General features: G+C 40.7%; 2 protein-coding genes across 2 annotated transcripts; one reads left to right on the top strand and one right to left on the bottom strand.

The window, feature by feature from the left end:
- Nucleotides 1-550: 550 nt before the first annotated feature.
- SRR (serine racemase) lies at nucleotides 551-7937 on the top strand (the record flags this gene model as incomplete). The annotated part of the gene is given in 10 exon segments (XM_079130937.1): nucleotides 551-568; nucleotides 570-588; nucleotides 591-661; nucleotides 663-719; nucleotides 4462-4588; nucleotides 4775-4878; nucleotides 6427-6546; nucleotides 6671-6745; nucleotides 7196-7405; nucleotides 7709-7937. Coding segments are annotated over 10 exon segments (999 nt in total). The 3' UTR covers nucleotides 7907-7937.
- Nucleotides 7938-8261: 324 nt separating this feature from the next.
- Nucleotides 8262-18356, bottom strand: TSR1 (TSR1 ribosome maturation factor). Its single transcript, XM_079130807.1, has 15 exons — nucleotides 18116-18356; nucleotides 17833-17936; nucleotides 17308-17527; nucleotides 17064-17198; nucleotides 16289-16713; nucleotides 15222-15381; nucleotides 14660-14805; nucleotides 13828-14039; nucleotides 13026-13188; nucleotides 12080-12190; nucleotides 11262-11394; nucleotides 9362-9478; nucleotides 8809-8949; nucleotides 8626-8700; nucleotides 8262-8500 (listed from the first exon to the last, which is right to left on the bottom strand). Exons 1-15 carry the CDS (start codon nucleotides 18210-18212, stop codon nucleotides 8322-8324), a joined length of 2418 nt encoding a protein of 805 aa, XP_078986933.1. The 5' UTR covers nucleotides 18213-18356; the 3' UTR covers nucleotides 8262-8321.
- Nucleotides 18357-18796: the final 440 nt, after the last annotated feature.

Below are 18796 nucleotides of genomic sequence, written 5' to 3'. Positions count from 1 at the left end.
ACTTTCCAATCCTCTGCTTCAGCCTCCCAAATTGCTGGTATTACAACATGTGCCAACCATGCCCCGCAAAAAAGAAAAAAAAAAATTTAAATAAGAATTTAAGTCAAGACATGGATGGTGACATTCACCAGTAGTCTAGCACTCCAGTTAGCTGAAGCAGGAGAATCCCTTGAGCAAACCCTTTTGAAAACTAAACAAAAGGCCAAAAATGTATATGTTTGAACCCAGTTCATTCAAGCAGCTTCACAAGATGCTTTCATCAGATACAGACCAGTGGCATGTGCACAGAGATGATGGTATGAGTGAGGGAATGACTTTAGCTTCCATAAGCACCATCAGTTTATTTCCTAAAAGCTTCACCAAAAAACTTAACTTCTGTTTCAAGTCAAGTCCCCCACTTTATAGAAATTCCAGTAATGGATACAGTTCCACATAGAACCACAATTCCCAGGTCTACTCTAATGTATTGACATATTTTCAAAGTCTTCAACAAATATGTTTGCATCAGACTTTGTTTTGACCTCTTGCTTATGTCTTGGGTTTCAGAACCATGTGTGCTCAGTACTGCAATCTCCTTTGCTGATGTTGAAAAGCTCATATCAACATTCGAGATATATCCATCTCACAACCAGTGCTAACAAGCTCTATTTTGAATCAAGTAGGCAGGGCGAAATCTTTTCTTCAAATGTGAAGTCTTCCAGAAAACTGGATCTTTTAAGGTAAAAGTCTCTTTTGTTAGTGTATAGTGAATGTTTTTCAAACCCTCTTTAAAAAAAAAAAAAAAAAATCTTTTAATTGTCAATGGACCTTTATCTTTATTATTTGTATGTGGTGCTTGAGAATCGAAACCCAGTGCCTCATACATGCTAGGCAAGCCAACTCTTCTGAGCTACAACCCCAGCCCATTCAAACACTCTTAACAGGTAAATTTTTTGGTTCTTCAGACCATCCAGGGACTTGGGAAGATCACAAGTTTTGTGGTCAGCCTCAGCAATTTAGTGAGACCCTATCCAAAATGTAAAATAAAAGGGTTTGGGGATGTCACTAAATGGTTAAGGGTCCCTGGATTCAATCCCCAATACCAAAAACAAAACAAACTTTTTACATTTGAAATAACAGGGTGCAGAAATTTTACTTTGAAGTTCTGGTTATCTAGCATCATAGTGTTGATAAATCACATGATCTAAAAATCCCTTATAAGAAGGATATATAGTGTTTGGACAATTATGCTATATATATCATTTATTGTCCAAACTAGGACAATCAAAGGGAGAACTTCTAATGAATAAATCAAGACAATGCAGTGACATGCACCTGTAGTCTCCGCTACACTGGGGTCTCAGCATGAAGATCACTTGAGCCCAGGAATTTAATGCCAGCCTGGGCAACATAGTGAGACCCCATTTCTCTCTCTTGCTCACTCCCCGCCACCCCATACTGGGGATTGAATCCAGGGTGCCTTGCACATAATAGGCAAGTACTCTATCTCTTAGCTTCTTATCTTTGTCTACAACATTTTTTTTCTTTTCTTTTTTCTTCTTCTTTTTATTGAAACAGGGTCTGCATAGGATGGCCTGGAACTTGCAGTCCTCTTACCCCAGTCTCCCTCCCTTACCCCAGTAGCTGGGATTACAGACCTGTGCCACCATGGCCACTGAGATCCCATTTAAAAAAAAAAAAAAAAAGCCAGGTGTGGTGGCACATGCCTATAATCCCAGCAACTCAGGAGGCTGAGGCAGAAGGATCCTGAGTTCAAAACCAGCCTCAGCAATTTACTAAGGCCCTAAGCAACTCAGTGAGACCCTGTCTTTAAATAAATACAAAAAAGGGCTGGGCATGTAGCTTATTGGTTAAGTGCCCCTGGGTTCAATCCCCAGTACCAAAAACAAATCAACAACAGCCAGGCGGGGTAGCACATGCCTGTATTCCTAGCAGCTCAGGAGGCTGAGATAGGAGAATCAGGAGTTCAAAGCTAGCCTCAGCAACTCTGAGAGACCCTGTCTCTAAATAAAACACAAAAAAGGGCTGGGGATGTGGCTCAGTGGTTAAGCATCCCTGGGTTCAATCCCCGGTACCAAATAACCAAAACAACAACAAAAACCCCCAACAACAATAGACATCAACCAGAGCCATTGTAGGCAAAATGTAGTGTGTGATCACCCATATGTAACTCAGGTTTAAGCATTCATTTTGTGTCAACTTGCTACATATACACACTGATTGATACTTTTAAATATAAAAAATCTAAATCTAGCTAAACACTCATGTAATAAAATCTTTTCCTACAAAATATCAGTGCCTTCCCTACCATAAAGATACACTTCTATATGTTAACTTATTACCAAAATCTTCTAATCATTAGTTGAGCTTTAAGATCCTTTCAGGGGGAAAGTATGAAAGCTGCATTTAGCAATATAGTACTTATTAACTGAGTGTTTGTTTTGTTTTGTTTTGGCACTGGGGATTGAGCCCTGTGGGTGCTTTACCACTGAGCTACATCCCCAGCCCTTTTTGTTTTTATTTCTAAATATTGAGACAGCAAAATTAAAATAAAATAAAATATTGAGACAGGGTCTCACTAAATTATCCAGGCTAGCTTTAAATTTGCCATCTTCCTGCCTCAGCCTCTGAAATAGCTGGGATTATTATGTGCTAAGTCAGGTGTACCACTACACCTGACAGCACATACAATTATATACAGTGTGTAATACTTAAAAATAAACAATTTACTGACTGATGTGTTTACTATACTTTTTATTATTGAGTATACTCCTTTATTTATTTATTTATTTAATTTATTTATTTATTTATTTGGTGGTGCTGGGATCTCCTGCATACTAAGCACACACTCTACCACTGAACTATGTCCCAGGTCCTACTCTACTTTAAAAAATAAACAATTGGTAAACTCAGCAGTATGGTGCACACTTGTAATCCCAGAAGCTTGGGAGGATCATAAAATCAAGGCCAATCTTCAGCAATTTAACAAGGTTCCAAGCAATTTAGCGAGACCCTGTCTTAAAATAAAAAGTGCTAGGGCTGGGGATATAGCTCAGTTGGTAGAGTGCTTGCCTCACAAGCACAGGCCCTGGGTTCAATCCTCAGCACTGCCAAAAAAAAAAAAAAAAAAAAAAGTGCTAGGGATGTGGTTCAATGGTAAAGCGCCTCTGGGTTCAATCTCCAGTACCCTCCCTAGCTCCCCCAAAAAAGAGGGGGTTAGAGATGTAGATCAGTGGCAGAGTTTTTTTTTTTTTGGTATATGGGCAAAAAAAATAATATATACCTTTATATTATTTTTTTTAATGTGGTGCTGAGGATCAAACCCAGGGCCTCACACATGCTACGCAAGTGTTCTATCACTGAGCCACAACTCCAGCCTGGCAGAGAGCCAGTAGAGCACTTACCTACCAAGTATGGGACCCTAGGTTTGGTCCCAGCACTACAAAATCAATAGATTAAAAAAAAAAAAAAAAAAAAACTTAGAGAATGTAAAGAGAAAATACTGTGTACGGCTAAAAAATGTTTGTGTTTTAAGTTAAGTGTTATTACAAGAGTTGAAAAGCTAAGCAAATCTAAAATGTATTAAGTAAAAAAATTATACTAAGCTAGGGTTAGTTTGTTTTAGAAAAATATTAAGGCCAAGAATGATAGCATAATGCCTATAATCACAGCTGCTCAGGAGACTCAGACAGGAAAATTCCAAGTTTAAGGCCAGTTTAGACAATTTAGCAAGACCTTTCTTAAAATAAAAGAAGGTGCCTCTGGGTTCAATCCCTAGTACTTCAAAAAAAAAAGAAAGAAAGAAAAAAGAAAAATACTGTTTATAAACTTAGTGTAGCTTAAGTGTTTACAGTAGTGTGTAAGGTCTTACATATTCATGTTTCCTTACTGCTCCTTGACTGGCCCAGAGCAATTTCCAGTCTTATAAGCTGCATTCATAAGTGTCCTAAACAGGTATATCATTTTTTATCTTTTTATCTTTTTTTTTGGCAGAGGTTCTGGGGATTGAACCCAGGGGCACAGTACCACTGAGCTATATTCCCAGTCCTTTTTATTTGTTGAGACAGGATCTTGCTGAGATTGACCTCAAACTTGTGATCCTCTTTCCTCACCCTCCCAAGTCACTGGAATTACAGATGTGCACAACCATGCCCAGCTACAATTTTTATCTTTTATATTATTTTTGCAGTACTTTTCTGTTTACGTACACAAATACTTACCATTGTTGTACAATTACTTATAGCATCAGTTTAGTATAATATGCTGTACAGGTTTGTAGCTTAGGAGCAATAGGCTATACCATATACCATATACGTGAGGTTGTATAGTAGGCTCTAAGTTTGTGTTAAGATACTCTATGATATTTGCACAATGAAATTACCTAAGAATGCACTTCTCAAACTTGTTCCCATCAGTAAAGTATGCACGACTATACAGTAATTCACCATCCCTCTTTTCCAGATCCGTGGGGCACTTAATGCCATCAGAGGCTTAATTCCTGCCACCTTAGAAGGGAAGCCCAAAGCCGTTGTTACTCACAGCAGCGGAAATCATGGCCAAGCTCTTACTTATGCTGCTAAGTTGGAAGGTACTTGATAACTTCTCAAGATACTCATCAGATAGGAATGAAAAAGTATCCTTAATTTTCAGTCAGAATGGTGATAGCTATGGGAAGTAAATTTCGAAAGGAGTCTCTGATTATAAGCAAAATGAACAAAAGTTTCTATCCAAAATTCTCCTAACCTGTATTAACTAAACATGTTTCCCTTCCCAGGGATTCCTGCTTATATTGTGGTTCCCCAGACAGCTCCCAACTGTAAAAAATTGGCAATACAAGCCTATGGAGCCTCTATAGTATACAGTGAACAGAGCGATGAGGTAAAGAGGAAGGAAGTGTTCAGCACCACCTGAACAGCTTCATTTAACCAGTGGCTCTTCCTACTGTACTGGATGCTCATTCTGTCGTTTCTTCTTTACCTGTTAGCATGCCCAAACTTTTCTCTATCTACACTCACTCATTAGTCTGGGTAAATTTTCACCTATACTCTAATAATGCCAAACTTGTATATCCAACACAGCTACCCATCTTTTATATGTGGGTATCTTAAAGCTACTCAAGCATTTCAAAAGTTACTGTATCTCCACCTTATCTCCCTAGTACTAGGGATTGAACCCAAGTGCACTCTACCACTGAACCACATTCCCAACCCTTTATTTTCAAGACAGGGTCTCACTATGTTGCTGAAACTTGCCTTGAACTTTTGATCCTCCTGCCTTAGCTTCCCAAATCGTTAGGATTATACCATGCCCAGGTATAAAATAACTGTATCCAAAACTAAACTCATCTTACTCCCCAAATTGTTCCCCCTCCAGTCTTCATCTTGGTAAATGGCAACATTTATCCTTTCAGTTGCTAGAGGAAATCTTTGGTAACACTATTACACTCCATATTCAAATCCATCCTTTCAAAGTATTACCATAACCCAACTACTAACAGTCTCCATTAACCACCTACATTCAGATCATCACCTACATAACTGGATTCTGCTTCCAGGCTTACTTCTCTGTAGTGTTTTCAAGAGCAACCAGAATTTCTCAACTCAAATCTTCCCATGGTTTCCCACCCCATACAGTGCAAATCAAGTTTTGCTTTTGTTTTGGGGGCTGGAGATTGAATCCAGGACCTGACCCCATGCTAAGCACATACTCTTACCACTGAGCTACAACCCCTCCCCTCTGCCCCCAGCCAACCAAAGTTCTTATAATCATCTAAGGCCTAGATGAACTACTCCATTACTACTTTTTTGGTGGCGGGCAGGGGGAGGGAGAAGCAGTAAACAGGGATTAAATCCAGAGGCACTTACCCACTGAGCCATATCCCCAGCCCATTTGAGACTAGGTCTCACTAATTTGCTTAGGGTCTCACAAAATTGCTAAGGCTAGCTTTAAACTTAGGATCCTCAGCCTCCAGAGTAGCTTGGATTATAGGCCATGCCACTGCACCTGATTCATTCCTATTTTTCTGACATCATCTCATCTTCATGCCAATCACACCAACTTCTTAGCATTTCCTCAAAGACCAGCCATACCCACCTTGTAGTCGTTGCACCTATTACCACCTCTTTGGAATAGAGATCTACTGTACTGGTTAATATAATTTGCCACTTTATCAAAGAAACTTCCTGATCAGTCTTTGAAGATAAAATTCACTTTTCTTCATAGTACTTAGCTATATCATTTATTTACTTATATCCCACCCCTACCTAAGGATGTAACTTTCTTGAGGTAGGGTGTTTTGTTCACTTACTTATCCCCAGTGACTAAATAGTCTGGGAAAAAGTAAATAGTCAATAAAGTGTTAAATGACTCAAATTTTTGAGAACATTAAATGCAAACCAAGTAACCTAAATCAATGTACTCTCTTAGTCCAGAGAAAAGGTTACAAAAAGAATTTTGGAAGAGACAGAAGGCATCATGGTACATCCCAACCAGGAGCCTGCAGTGATAGCTGGGCAAGGCACAATTGCTCTGGAAGTGCTGAACCAGGTAAAATAGCCTAGTTACTTCTTCCTGTTTCACTGGTGAAGCTGTTTGGCCGTAGATTCAACTACTGACATACAAAACTGATTTTCTTAATTGGCCTACTTATACTGTATGTTTTTTATAAAAGGTTCCCTTGGTGGATGCATTGGTGGTTCCTGTAGGGGGAGGAGGAATGGTTGCTGGAATAGCAGTTACAGTTAAGGTGAGAAAACAGCTTCTGGAGGACTTCCTGCCTTAGGTAAAAAGGATTTATTTACATGTTAGTACATTGTGGATACATGTTCAGCATTTCCCCAAAATGGCCATTCCTTAAGAAGGAAAGCCTTTCTCTTCTTTACTACCCTCTTCTTCATGTATGACAACTTTAGAGTATAAAAGCACCTTACAGTCCTTCCCCTGAATCCATCTCACCAATCTATTAAAGACGCCAGGTACTACCCTTTCCCAAAATTACCAGAACCAGTTGTGAACCAGGCAACTAAGTCAGTATTAGACATACAATTTATTTCCAAAGTGCTTGAACATGTTTTCCTTACGTCAATCAAAAGGAAGACTGTTACCATAGGCAGAAATTTTTTTTTTCTATTCTGCACTTTTAGGCATGTAGGTAATGCTATGGTTAGTTGTAAGATGTCTAATATTTCTCTTCCAGGCTCTGAAACCTAGTGTGAAGGTATATGCTGCTGAACCCTTGAATGCAGATGACTGCTACAAGTCCAAACTGAGAGGGGAACTGACTCCCAATCCTTATCCTCCAGAAACCATAGCAGATGGTGTCAAATCCAGCATTGGCTTAAACACTTGGCCTATTATAAGGGACCTTGTAGATGATGTCTTCACTGTCACAGAGGATGAAATTAAGGTAAGGCTCCAGCAGGAAAGTTAACTATAATAGTGCAACATCTTAGGCAAGACAACCTTTTATTGGGAGTAACCACAGGGATATACCTAGGTGATTTCATGACTTGTGAGAGGGTACCCAACCTATATTAGGACAGACCTCTCAACACAGAGATACGATCAAAGTTATATACGATCTTCATTTGTGCATTAGCAACAAAATTTAGACTGGGCATATATCTTCATTTGGCATTTAGAATTAAACCTACTAGACTCCTTCCCCTTCTCCTATTTTACTAATCCTTACTCACTTCTACACCAACAGTATGCAACCCAGCTGGTTTGGGAAAGGATGAAACTACTCATTGAACCTACAGCTGGTGTTGGAGTGGCTGCTGTGCTGTCTCGGAATTTTGAAGCAGTTGCTCCAGAAGTAAAGAACATTTGTATTGTTCTCAGTGGTGGAAATGTAGACTTAACCTCCTTAAGTTGGGTGAAGCAGGCTGAAAGGCCAGCTCCTTAACAGTCTGTTTCTGTTTAATTTATGCAAAAGAGATGGGCTTTGGTGTCTCTAGAAACATGAATTTTTTTGTTTTTCAAATTCCCCTCTTGGGGCAGAGCATCTCAGTGGTAGAGTACTGCCTAGTATGTGCAAAGACCAAAGTTGGATCCCCAGCACCAAAACATGTTATCATAAAGTTCAAAGTCCTAATGGAGACTAGATATTTCAGTAAGATTCAGTAGTTTTTTTGGATGTAGTAAGTGGAAAAACTTCCATATTTAACTGAGACACATAATAAGGCCAAGGCCTTTTGTAAATAGGACAGCAGACTGATGGGCTAAAGTATAAACTATAAACTGCTCAATTACAACCCGTAGGCCCCCCCCATCCCTACTGTGCTAATTAGTGGCAATAAGACAGAATCCCAATGAATCCATTACTCCATGTCCAATTCAGGCACTGTTGAAGAAATCTCACTTTTCGCCCAAGGTACTGGTTCTGGTACATATGGATCATAAGTCCATTTAGGGAAAACTCGTTTATAAAGATTCATTAGTACTGTGTCCTGAGATTTTAGCTTCCCATCAAAACTGCATTTCATATGGCCATGGGTACCTAGAACCAAACACAGCAAATGGGTCAAATTAAAAAAAATTTTAAGCAGTAAACTTCTAACACAATAGTTATATAAATAGCACAGAGAAAATCTACATAAAACCCCAAATTCCACATTCTCTTACCTAAAGGTTCCTTGATGTGTCCTCTGCGACCCCACTTTGTTCTTAGTTCTACTGGTTTAAACCATAGCACATCCTCTTAGAATGGAACACACAGAAGACCCAAATGAAACATTTACTCATAATTCACACCCAATCTTCACACCACAAAGGTAATCAGATCCCATCTTCTTCCTTTGTACCTACCTCTATTAAAGAACATATACCGTACTACTGCCATCTTAGTAAAAATTTTGAAAGGATGACCACTCAGAACAACTCTCTTGATGACCATTCTGTCTGGATCCACTGACAACAGATGGCCTGTGGCAACAAGGCTGTGCATTCCTAAAGGGGAAAAGGAAAACTATTTAGGAATCCTCAGGCCAATGCCTTCCTTTATTGTTCTGTCCACATAAAAGAACTATGCAATATTTTCTTGCAGAAATTAAAGTAGCAATGAACTATGCTACCCTGGATCCACAGAAAAGACCACTAAATGCTATTCCTGCTAAGCCTGTCTCCAGAACTTATCTTAAACACAGAACTCTAAGTAGCCTCTAGTGATTGGTTAAGGTCTACAGCAAGATAAAATCCAGTTTGTCATTCCACAGTGGCCCCGACCCACTGTGAGAGAAGACTAGCATATCATTACCTTCTCCATAACATTTGGCTTCCAAATCAAAACATAGAAGTGAAAACAGTGACAATCCTATTAACAGGACCTGTAGACCTGTTCACCTCTGTGAACTCAACTTACCATTGCTTTTCTGCTTGAAAAGCAGTACAGATGCAGGAGGGAAAGTAATTGGTGCATATACTGTCACCACCAAAGCTGCATCAGCAGTCAGGAATCTCTGAAGTTTGTGTTTATCCGCTGCCATAAAAGGATAAAAAAGAAAAACCAAAACATTTTGAGGTAATAGAGAGGCCTGTGAAAAGCTGCATCAAATGCAACTTTTTTTTAGCAGGGGGCAGCAGGGGATGGGGGAATTGCTAGGGATTCAACTCAGGGCTTCACATACATTAGGTAAGTGCTCTACAACTTAACCTTCATTCCCAGTTCAACTACAACTCTTAAACCAAAAGCAGTTTGTGTTTCTTTACCCCACTAATTCTCAATTTTTCTTGTCAACACTATTGAAATATATAACCCAGTCCTATCAATTATTTTTCAACTGAAGACAGAATAAGAGCTTGGCATGGCGGCACACACCTGTAATCACAGCTACAAGGGAAGCTGAGGCAGGAGGAGCACAAGTTCAAGGCCACTGTGGGCAATTTAGTGAGACCCTGTCTCAAAATAAAATAATTAGAAGGGCTGAGAATATAGCTCAGTGGTAAGGGTGCCCCTGGGTTCAAGCCCTAGTACAGCTTTAAAAAAAAAAAAAGTTCTCCAGGTGATTCTACTGCTCATCACCCCTAACTCATTTGAGAATCAATGCTTTAATGAGACTCTCCTAGATCCTTCAGCTCAGTCTTTCACAGGGACAGGCAAACTTTTTTTTTTTTTTTTTTTTTTTTTTTTAAACAAACGACAGGACAGTATAAATACTTTAGGCTGGGCACGGTGGCACACACCAGTAATCCCAGCAGCTTGGGAAGCTGAGGCAGGAGGCTCGAGAGTTCAAAGCCAGTCTCAGCAAAAGTGAGGTGCTAAGCAACTCAGTGAGACCCTGTCTTTAAGTAAAATACAAAATAGAGCTGGGGATGTGGCACAGTGGTTGGGTGCCAATGAATTCAATCCCCAGTACCAAATACATACATACATACATATGTACATACCCACATACTTTAGGGTTTTGTGGCCATAGTTTCTGTTCCAACTACTAACTGCCATTTTAACACAAAAGCAGCCAGAAATCATACATTTGGAGATTTTTTAAAAGCAAGACCATGTTCCAATAGAAGTCTATTTACAAAAACAAGCAGTGGGGCATATTTGTCCCTAAGGCTATGATTTGTTAACATCTGATTTTAATACTAAAGTTAAAGGAAAATAAAATACTTTAAGGGAAAGATAAATTATTTTAGATAACACAGTTGGCTAAAAAAAAAAAAAAAAATCCAGAGCACATTAGTGCTGCATTTATTTCTTCCTCCTACCACTGCTGACATCTGAGTGAGCTAAGGTTATGTTCACAAGCCCCCAGGTTAGTGGGCAATACACCTTGCTGCTCCTATAGTGTAGGAATACAATGATTCTTTGCACAAAAGGATCCCCGGTCACCATGCTCCAAACTCTGTCGTTTGGTCTCAGCATCTCAAAATCCACACCTCTCTGCTTTACCCAATTGTAGGCCACACTCAGCCTCCATCCCTTCACCCACACTGATGCTAGCATATCAGATACCAAGGTTTCCATGCCTCAACACACACTTTATAAAAGCCAGCAACTGATTCAAAACCTACTCTGAAATACTCATGGCAGAGAAGCCTCAGCAGCAAGAGGAGGTTCCATCAGTGAGATGATTCAGACAGGTTCAGACATTTTGAATAAAAACATCATTGGCTCCTAAGCCAGAGTACTGAAAAACACCTCTAACACTGATATCTGGGTTTGAAGCACGGTATTCTGCACCTCTCCAACAGTCATCAAGTTACAGTATCCTAAAAGTCAGTAAGATGGACTAGAACCCCCAAATTTTCCCACTGCTAACCTGCAGTGTGCTGAGAAAATAAAGGTGAGGCTCGGAAGCGCCTGAATCCACAGTGGAAGATCAATTCTTCTTTGGCTTTCACAGGTTCAGTGTTGCCAGGATTCCGGCTCACCACCATATTCAAAACTGACATCTGAGAAGCAAGTAAGAAAAAAAAGCTTCATAGTCTAGGAATACAACAGCCTAACCCAAAAGGCAGCAAACCAAATAAACATCAGCCACACAATAAGAACTAACAATGCTAATTAATGGCAAAGTATGGATGATGGGACACAGGTGTATCCCTTATATCCACTAACAGCTGGCACTGAACATAGGCTGGACCAGAGTTTTCATGCATCCTTCTATGCTAGCTTATCTTCCCACATCTAACATTAAAAAGCTCAACATATGCCACAAAAACCAGTGGTATTCAAGTCATTTTTCTCACAGACCCCTTCAAAACCACTCATTAGACTTTTCTTCCTCAATCTTCACACTAACCAAAGGTCAGAGCTGTTACATAACCCCCAAAGTGACAACTACTGGCTACCTAGAGAAGAGAGATCTGCACACTGACATAAGACTTAAATTTTAAGGTTGCCAACCCTGTTCAAAATCTGACCTAAAAACATACTTAGAGAAGTCTCAGAACCACACAAAGATTACATCACTGAGTTGCTTCAGACAGGTTCAGACATTTTGGATAAAACCATCATTGACTTCTCTGTTGTTCTGAGTCCTAAGTCAAAGGCAAAATCCTCATATCCCAATGAACAATGTCATGAATGAGTTAGAAAGTTTCTTAACTCCCTATTTCCCACAAGACACTAATTTACCTTCTGTTCATGAGGCAGCAAAGAAAATGCAATCAAAGGTGCTCCTTTCCTGAAGTATTCAACTACTGAGAAAGGGACTTCAGAGACATGAAGTGTTACATACCAACCAACCTGCCAAAAGAAAGCAGAAAACAACCACAGGGTTACCCTTAGAAACATTTCTCCAGGACTGGAATGTGGTTCAGTGGTAGAGCTTTTGCTTAGGATGTGCCAGGTCCCAAGTTCAATTCCAGCACCAAAATACAATATGACAAGAAACATTTCTCTCTAAATGTGTCCAAAAAGTCTCTCAGACTACCCTAAAACCTACTCACCTTCTGCTTTTCACAGATGCCTCTCCTACCCAGATTCAACGTTTTTTGTTTTTTGTTTTTTTTTTCAAACCAGGGATTGAACCCAGGGGCACTGAGCCACATTCCCAGCCCTTTTTATTATTTAGAGACAGGGCCTCACTGAGTTGCTTGGGGCCTCAAAATTGCTGAGGCTGGCTTTGAATTCACGATCCTCTTGCTTCGGCCTCTGGAGCTGCTGGGATTACAGGAGTGTGTCACCACACCTGGCCCACGTTCAACTTTTTTGGTTAACATCTGTGATACTTCTTTGTTCCCAGTATCACTCTTACCAATGACTCAGTAGCTTCCTTAATTCAGCTAAGAAAAATAAAGCAGGCAACGTGGTGGCAACCAAAAGCAAATTACAGTCAGGCAGAGCAGCTCACACCTATAATCCCAGTAGTTAGGGAAGCTGAGGCAGGAGGATCACAGTTCTGAGGCTAGGCAAGGTCTTAAGAACCTTAGCAAGACCCAGTCTCAAAAAAAAAAAAAAAGGGGGGGGGGCGGTGCTAGGGATGTAGCTCAGTGATAAAGCACCCCTGGGTTCAATTCCTAGTACCACCATCTCACTCCCTGCAAAAAGGCAAGTTATGGAGTGCACAAAGGACAGATACCTCAGCTCCTTCGGCCTCTTTTTCCTCAATCTCTTTAAAGATGCTTTTCCTAGTATTAGTAAAGTTCTGAAACTGAAAGATCCGAGCATAATCTCGAGGGAGATTTTCCTTAGGATCCCAAGGAGATGTTCGGAAGCTCTTAAGGCCTCTGTACTTCTGAAATCTAAAATACAGGAAAATTTAAAGAAATTAACATACTTACATGGTACTATGTAAGACATGATTTTGAAAATGGATAAGGCTCTGTCTTAAAAGAATTCTAATCACTATCTCTCAAAATAACTAAGCCAAGACCACACTTTTAAAACAGTTTTTAACAAGTATTTCAGAACTAAATCCAGGCTTTTAAGGATGAAGTATTTACAGTGGCTCCTTAACAAACAAGGTGCCTGGTTAATAGCCTTAGCATTCTAATAGCCAACATAAACTCTTTGGCTTTAATGAGACTCACTTCCAGAGCAGGCACTATTGCCTATGTCTTCATGCTTTTACTTTTGCTGCCTTCCCAAGGTTCCCTTAAAATCTCCAAACATTTTGTACTTGAACCATTAGTTCTTGTAGAAGTATGTGCTAATTAACCTTGTTATTTCCCCTTTATTAAAGTCCTGTAACATTGGTCTATACCAGTCTAAAACTTGACTTTATGACTATTTCCCATGAGTGTTTCCTACCCACATAGAATGCTGGCCCTTCACAAACAGGGGACAATGTCTTTTTCTTCTTTTGCATCTAAGTGACATAGTTCTGAGATATACATGCTTTAAATAAAAACGTATTGTTGAATTCAGACTTGGTGACTAACCGAATTCTAGCTGCCACATCACGGGGGGTGTCCATTTCATCCGGAAACATCTCTTCCAGCCGTTCTTGTTTATATTTCTCCAACATTTTTTCCTCAGCCTCTTCATCCACTTTCTCATCATACAGGTCATCACGTACAGACTCCCCTACAGTCATAGTTTCACATTCCTCCTCCTCCTCCTCCTCCTCCTCCTCCTCTTCACTTTTCTCATCCTATAAAATAAAGGATAGGGGCTGGGTTGTGGCTTAGTAGTAGAGTTCTTGCCTGGCATGTGTGAGGCACTGGGTTTGATGTTTAGCACCACATATAAATAAATGAATTAAATAAAGGTCCAAAAACATTTTTTAATTAATTAATTAAAGGTTACAGCTGGGCGTGGTGGCACATGCCTGTTAATCCCAGCAGCTCTGGAGACTGAGGCAGGAGGATTGCGAGTTCAAAGACAGCATCAGCAAAAGCAAAGCACTAAGCAACTCAGTGATATCCTGTCTCTAAATAAAATCCAAAATAGGACTGGGGATGTGGTTCAGTGGTCAAATGTCCCTGAGTTCAATCTCTGGTACGCCCCCGCCCAAAAAAACCACAAACAAACAACACAAAAGGGATTATAATTATTTCAAAAGAAACACCCCTGTCTTTTCCCCAAAGGCTATTACGCTATAAATAAAAATTTTACTAGAACTTATTCCCAACCAACATAAATGCTAATAAAAGAAAGATGTAAAACAAGTCTCATTCCCAGAAACTACTACAACACCCCTCTCAAGGTCAGGATTGTACTCTGCCTATTTGGAGTTGTATACAAAAGTGGGCCGAAGGCTAATTTCCTTACCTGAGAGTCCTCTTCCATAAAATCGTGTTCATATTCATCTCCTTCATCACTACTTTCACCACCTTCATCCAAAATCCATTCAGCTTGGTAGCTGGATGTTCCTTTGGGGACCTTCTTTACCACCTTGGAACCTTCCTTCAAATAATCTTTAAAAACCCAAACAAGTTATATCCTTCTTCCCCCATCACTCTGGACAATCTCACCTACACGGGATGATACAGCTGCCAACATGGGAAACTAGCGGACACTATGAGTAGAAGAGAGTATTTAAAATTTAATTAGGCTTTCTCACAATTAGCAATACTTCCAGAGCTAAATAAACCCTGCAATAAAACTTAAGTTGTTTGTGTTTATTATAAAACAACAAATTAATTCTGAGAAATAGAGCAAAGCTGTATTCAATGTTTGCTGAGTTCAATTATATAGCATTTGAAGAGGTGACAGAATTTCAACTATATCTGCATCCAACTCTACTCTATAGGGTATGAACAGCTACCCTGTGAGCAGCTAGACAAAATTCACAATTCCAGGTCAGGTGAATAACAAGTTTGCCACTACCAACTTTTTGCCTCACTCAGCTCCTCCTCAGTGGGCCAGGTTTGCTCCCCTTCCATTGGATCTGGTATAACTTCTGTTTGCAAAGACTCTTGTCTATCAGGGTCTGCCTTCATTAGGACCTTAAGATCTTCTTCCATGTGAGATACAACATCTGAAGCACAAATCTGAAAACCAAAAGCAGGTGATGGTCAAAAAAGCAAAATCTTCTACTACAGCAAACAATGAACAAAAAAATCCAGAAATATCAGTTCTCATGTAGATGAATGAAACAAAGTCAAAATGTGTCACAATTTTTCAAATGGTCATTTAACTCTGTACCTCTGCTTGAGTCTTAAGGCCTTTCATAATCTGGTATCAATCCCAACCACATCCCTCACTTCCAACAGGTTGCTGTCTTCATAATTCAAAGAAACCCGGTGCTTCATCACTGTGCCTAGGTTCATATTATCTCTATCTTCTAACATTCTTTCACCTCTGTTCAACTCAAAATCACAATTCTTCTCAACACCTAGCTCAAATATGATCTGTTCTGTGAAGCTTGCTAGCCTACCTTTTCAACTTATACAGCGGGTTTGTATCTTAACTATATCCAATCTTTTTATTCATAGATGTTTGACATTTCTTCCCAATTTAACTAAGTTCTTTGACCATATCTTGTATAATCTCAAAGCCAACTGTAGTGCAAGGTGCCTAGAAAATGCTGCATAAATATTTATCAACATATATGTAGTTGACTGTTTCTGCCTTCAAACTAACAGTCTCCTCCTTGGCCTAAGTGTGCAGCCTACTTTCTCTCAATTTAAATTTCTACCCTGTCCCAACTTACATATGAATCTACAATGCATGCTTCTTTTAAAAAAAAAAAAAAAAAATCACTTCTGGAGCCAGGTGCAGTGGTGCCCACCTATAGTCCCAGCTATCTGGGATGTTGATGTGTAAAGATGGCTTGAGCCAGAAGTTCAAGACCAGCCTAGATAACAGCAAGACCCCATCTTAAACACACACACACACACACACACACACACACACACACACACACACACAACAACAACAAAAAAACATCAATCTTACCTCCATTGCCATGCCTGAGTCCTTTTGGGATTTTGTAACTTTAGGGTTTAAAGGAAAAGGGTCCATGGGGGCATCTATCTGTTTCATTTGGAAATCACCATGTCCAACAATATGCAGCAAACTATTTACATTCAGAGTCTGCCCGCGAACATAGCCTGAGATTTTCAAGGTGCCCATCAAGTTATTCTCTTCACTAGGCACAAAATCAGCAGCATGGGTAAACAGATAGGCTCGCCGATCTCGAAAAGCAAGATGCCTTCGCTTTTGGTTAGCCAACTGCCTAAGCAGCATTGCTGCTTCCTGTTGAGTGTCTAACAGGAGGAGTCTGTCATCAGGAAAGCGCTTCTCCACTGCTTTGCTTAGCTTCTTTCTGGCATCTATTTGTTTCTTCAGTGGGAGACCAGAAACTCCCTGGACAGCTAGTGCTATAAGCAAAAGAGAAGGGACTTTACAACTTACTCCTCTCTATGAAAATCCTCTGTAGCTCACAAACAACCTAACAGTTCTATTGAGATCATTTAGTTACCCTAAGGAAATGTCAATGAAACCAAATTTCATAATCTTCCTCTCAACAGGATAGCCCAGAAATTTTTTAAAAATCCTAACTGGTAATCTGTAAATGACCAACATTAATTTGTACATGTGCATTCCACTACCAGCTGAATATAGTCTATCTGTTATATTCCTGAATCAAGTGCCAAGCAGAGTGTTGGAAAATTGTAATAAATGCTAATTCGCTTCCTTCCCAGGCCTCTAATACTCCCGGTTCACTTACTATAGGTGGGAAGACCCTGAGCAAAGAGGCAGGAAAGGCAGTAATCCCCAGTGCTGTCCCAGCCTTCGAGTGGATCAAGGAGAAACAAGATGGTATCAGCCACTTTAGCCATGTCTAATACACTGTGCAGATCCCCTAAAAATAGAAGACACGGTAAGAGTAGTAGTAGTAGCATAAGCATATTAACTTCAAGAACATTACTGCTACCCAAAGGTAAGAATAGAAAAAAATTGTATGTGCTAACCTCGCTTTGCAGATGTGAAAAACCACCGATGTTTCAAACGGGGACACAGCAGCATAAAGCTATAGGTGCTTCCCCATTCATTTAAGTGCACTGTTCCCATGTCCCTATCCTGAAGAAGACGAAAGGCCTCAGGCAGGGAAATTCTGTTGTGCAAAGCCACCACCAGCACCTGATGAGGAGGCCCATCCTTGCTGCCCAGCTGTCTCTTCTCTGCCAGAACCTGAAAAACAGAAATTCAGAAAACATCTCTATACCATGTTTCAGTACTGCATTTCCAACAGTGCAGGTGCTCCCTTCCCTAACCAGCATCCTTGTTAACCACTACATGTATGGGGGGAAGGGTGTCAGGAGCGCAGACTAAAGCAGGGAATGCTCCAGTGAGAATCTATATTTGCTGGCTGGACATGCGCTCTAAGGTTACTCTCCGACTTCAGTTCTTTCCTGGGTCACATTTTCTAGTGCGAAGAAGCATGCGTCTAAAACGGTAGAGAATCCGCACCATTCCTCAACCCCTACTCCTCTCACCGCCTCCTTCTTCTGTTTTCGGAGCTGGTTGGCGCGATGTCTCTGGTCTACTCTGCTGAGCTCTTTTCTCACCTTCTTGCACAGGATTTTTAGTTCTATACGACCTGGAAAGCAGATGAAAAGGGGCTACTGGGATCGACACCATAAGTTATTCAACTAAGAGGCCCCTCTCTGCCCACCTCAGAGTCTTTCACGCGGGTTCCAGACCCGAGACTAGCTCAGTCGAGGCACAGGAAAAAGCAACTATATCGATTAATCAGCCCTTCCTGCACTATCTTCTCACCCTTTCCATCCCGTTGAACGGATCCTCGACCCCGATGCCGTCCGCCTTTATGAGCTTTATTCTGCTGTTTTAGCGGGCCGCAGCGGTGAGCCGCCATGCCGAACTTCACGTGGGCCAAGTCAGCAATACTTCCGGCCCAGGTCGAGCACTTCCGGTTCACTCTGCAGGGGCGGGGTTCCCGTCCCCTCTCGCGAGGTCTTTCCCACCTGCCTTTAGAGTTTCGGAGTCCGCATCTCAGAGAAGCTGCTGTGGGAACTTTTCCCACGCTGCAATCTGCAGTTGGGGGATTTAAAACGCCGAACGTAGATTCTCGAGACTCGGGCTCTCGGTTCAGGAGGATTATTTTGCTCCCTGTGTTTTCATTTTTTTGCACTACAAAGTTGCATCACGTAAGAAGATGTTGAATGGAAGAATCCATTCATGCCTAGAGGTCCAAGCCCCTCCTCTCATCTAGACTTGGGCTTGCTTCGCTTCAATTTGCCTCAGGTGTTATAACTGAGCAACCTTTTCTTTCCCTCAATACTCTAAGTTCTAAGCCGAATCAATCGCGTGAAAGGCGCTTTTTTCACCCTCACCGACTCTTAAATTCTCACCGGTCCCTGTTACTCCAACCCTCGCCCCATCTCTCCACAGCTGCAAAAAGGACCAGACAGAACGTGGCAACCCCGAGAGTGGCGGAAC

Source organism: Sciurus vulgaris (genome assembly GCF_902686455.1).
Source record: "Sciurus vulgaris genome assembly, chromosome: 3".
Taxonomy (NCBI): Eukaryota; Metazoa; Chordata; class Mammalia; order Rodentia; family Sciuridae; genus Sciurus; species Sciurus vulgaris.
The sequence above is the reverse complement of the archived record's forward strand: the minus strand, read 5'-3'. Positions and strand labels throughout refer to the sequence as shown.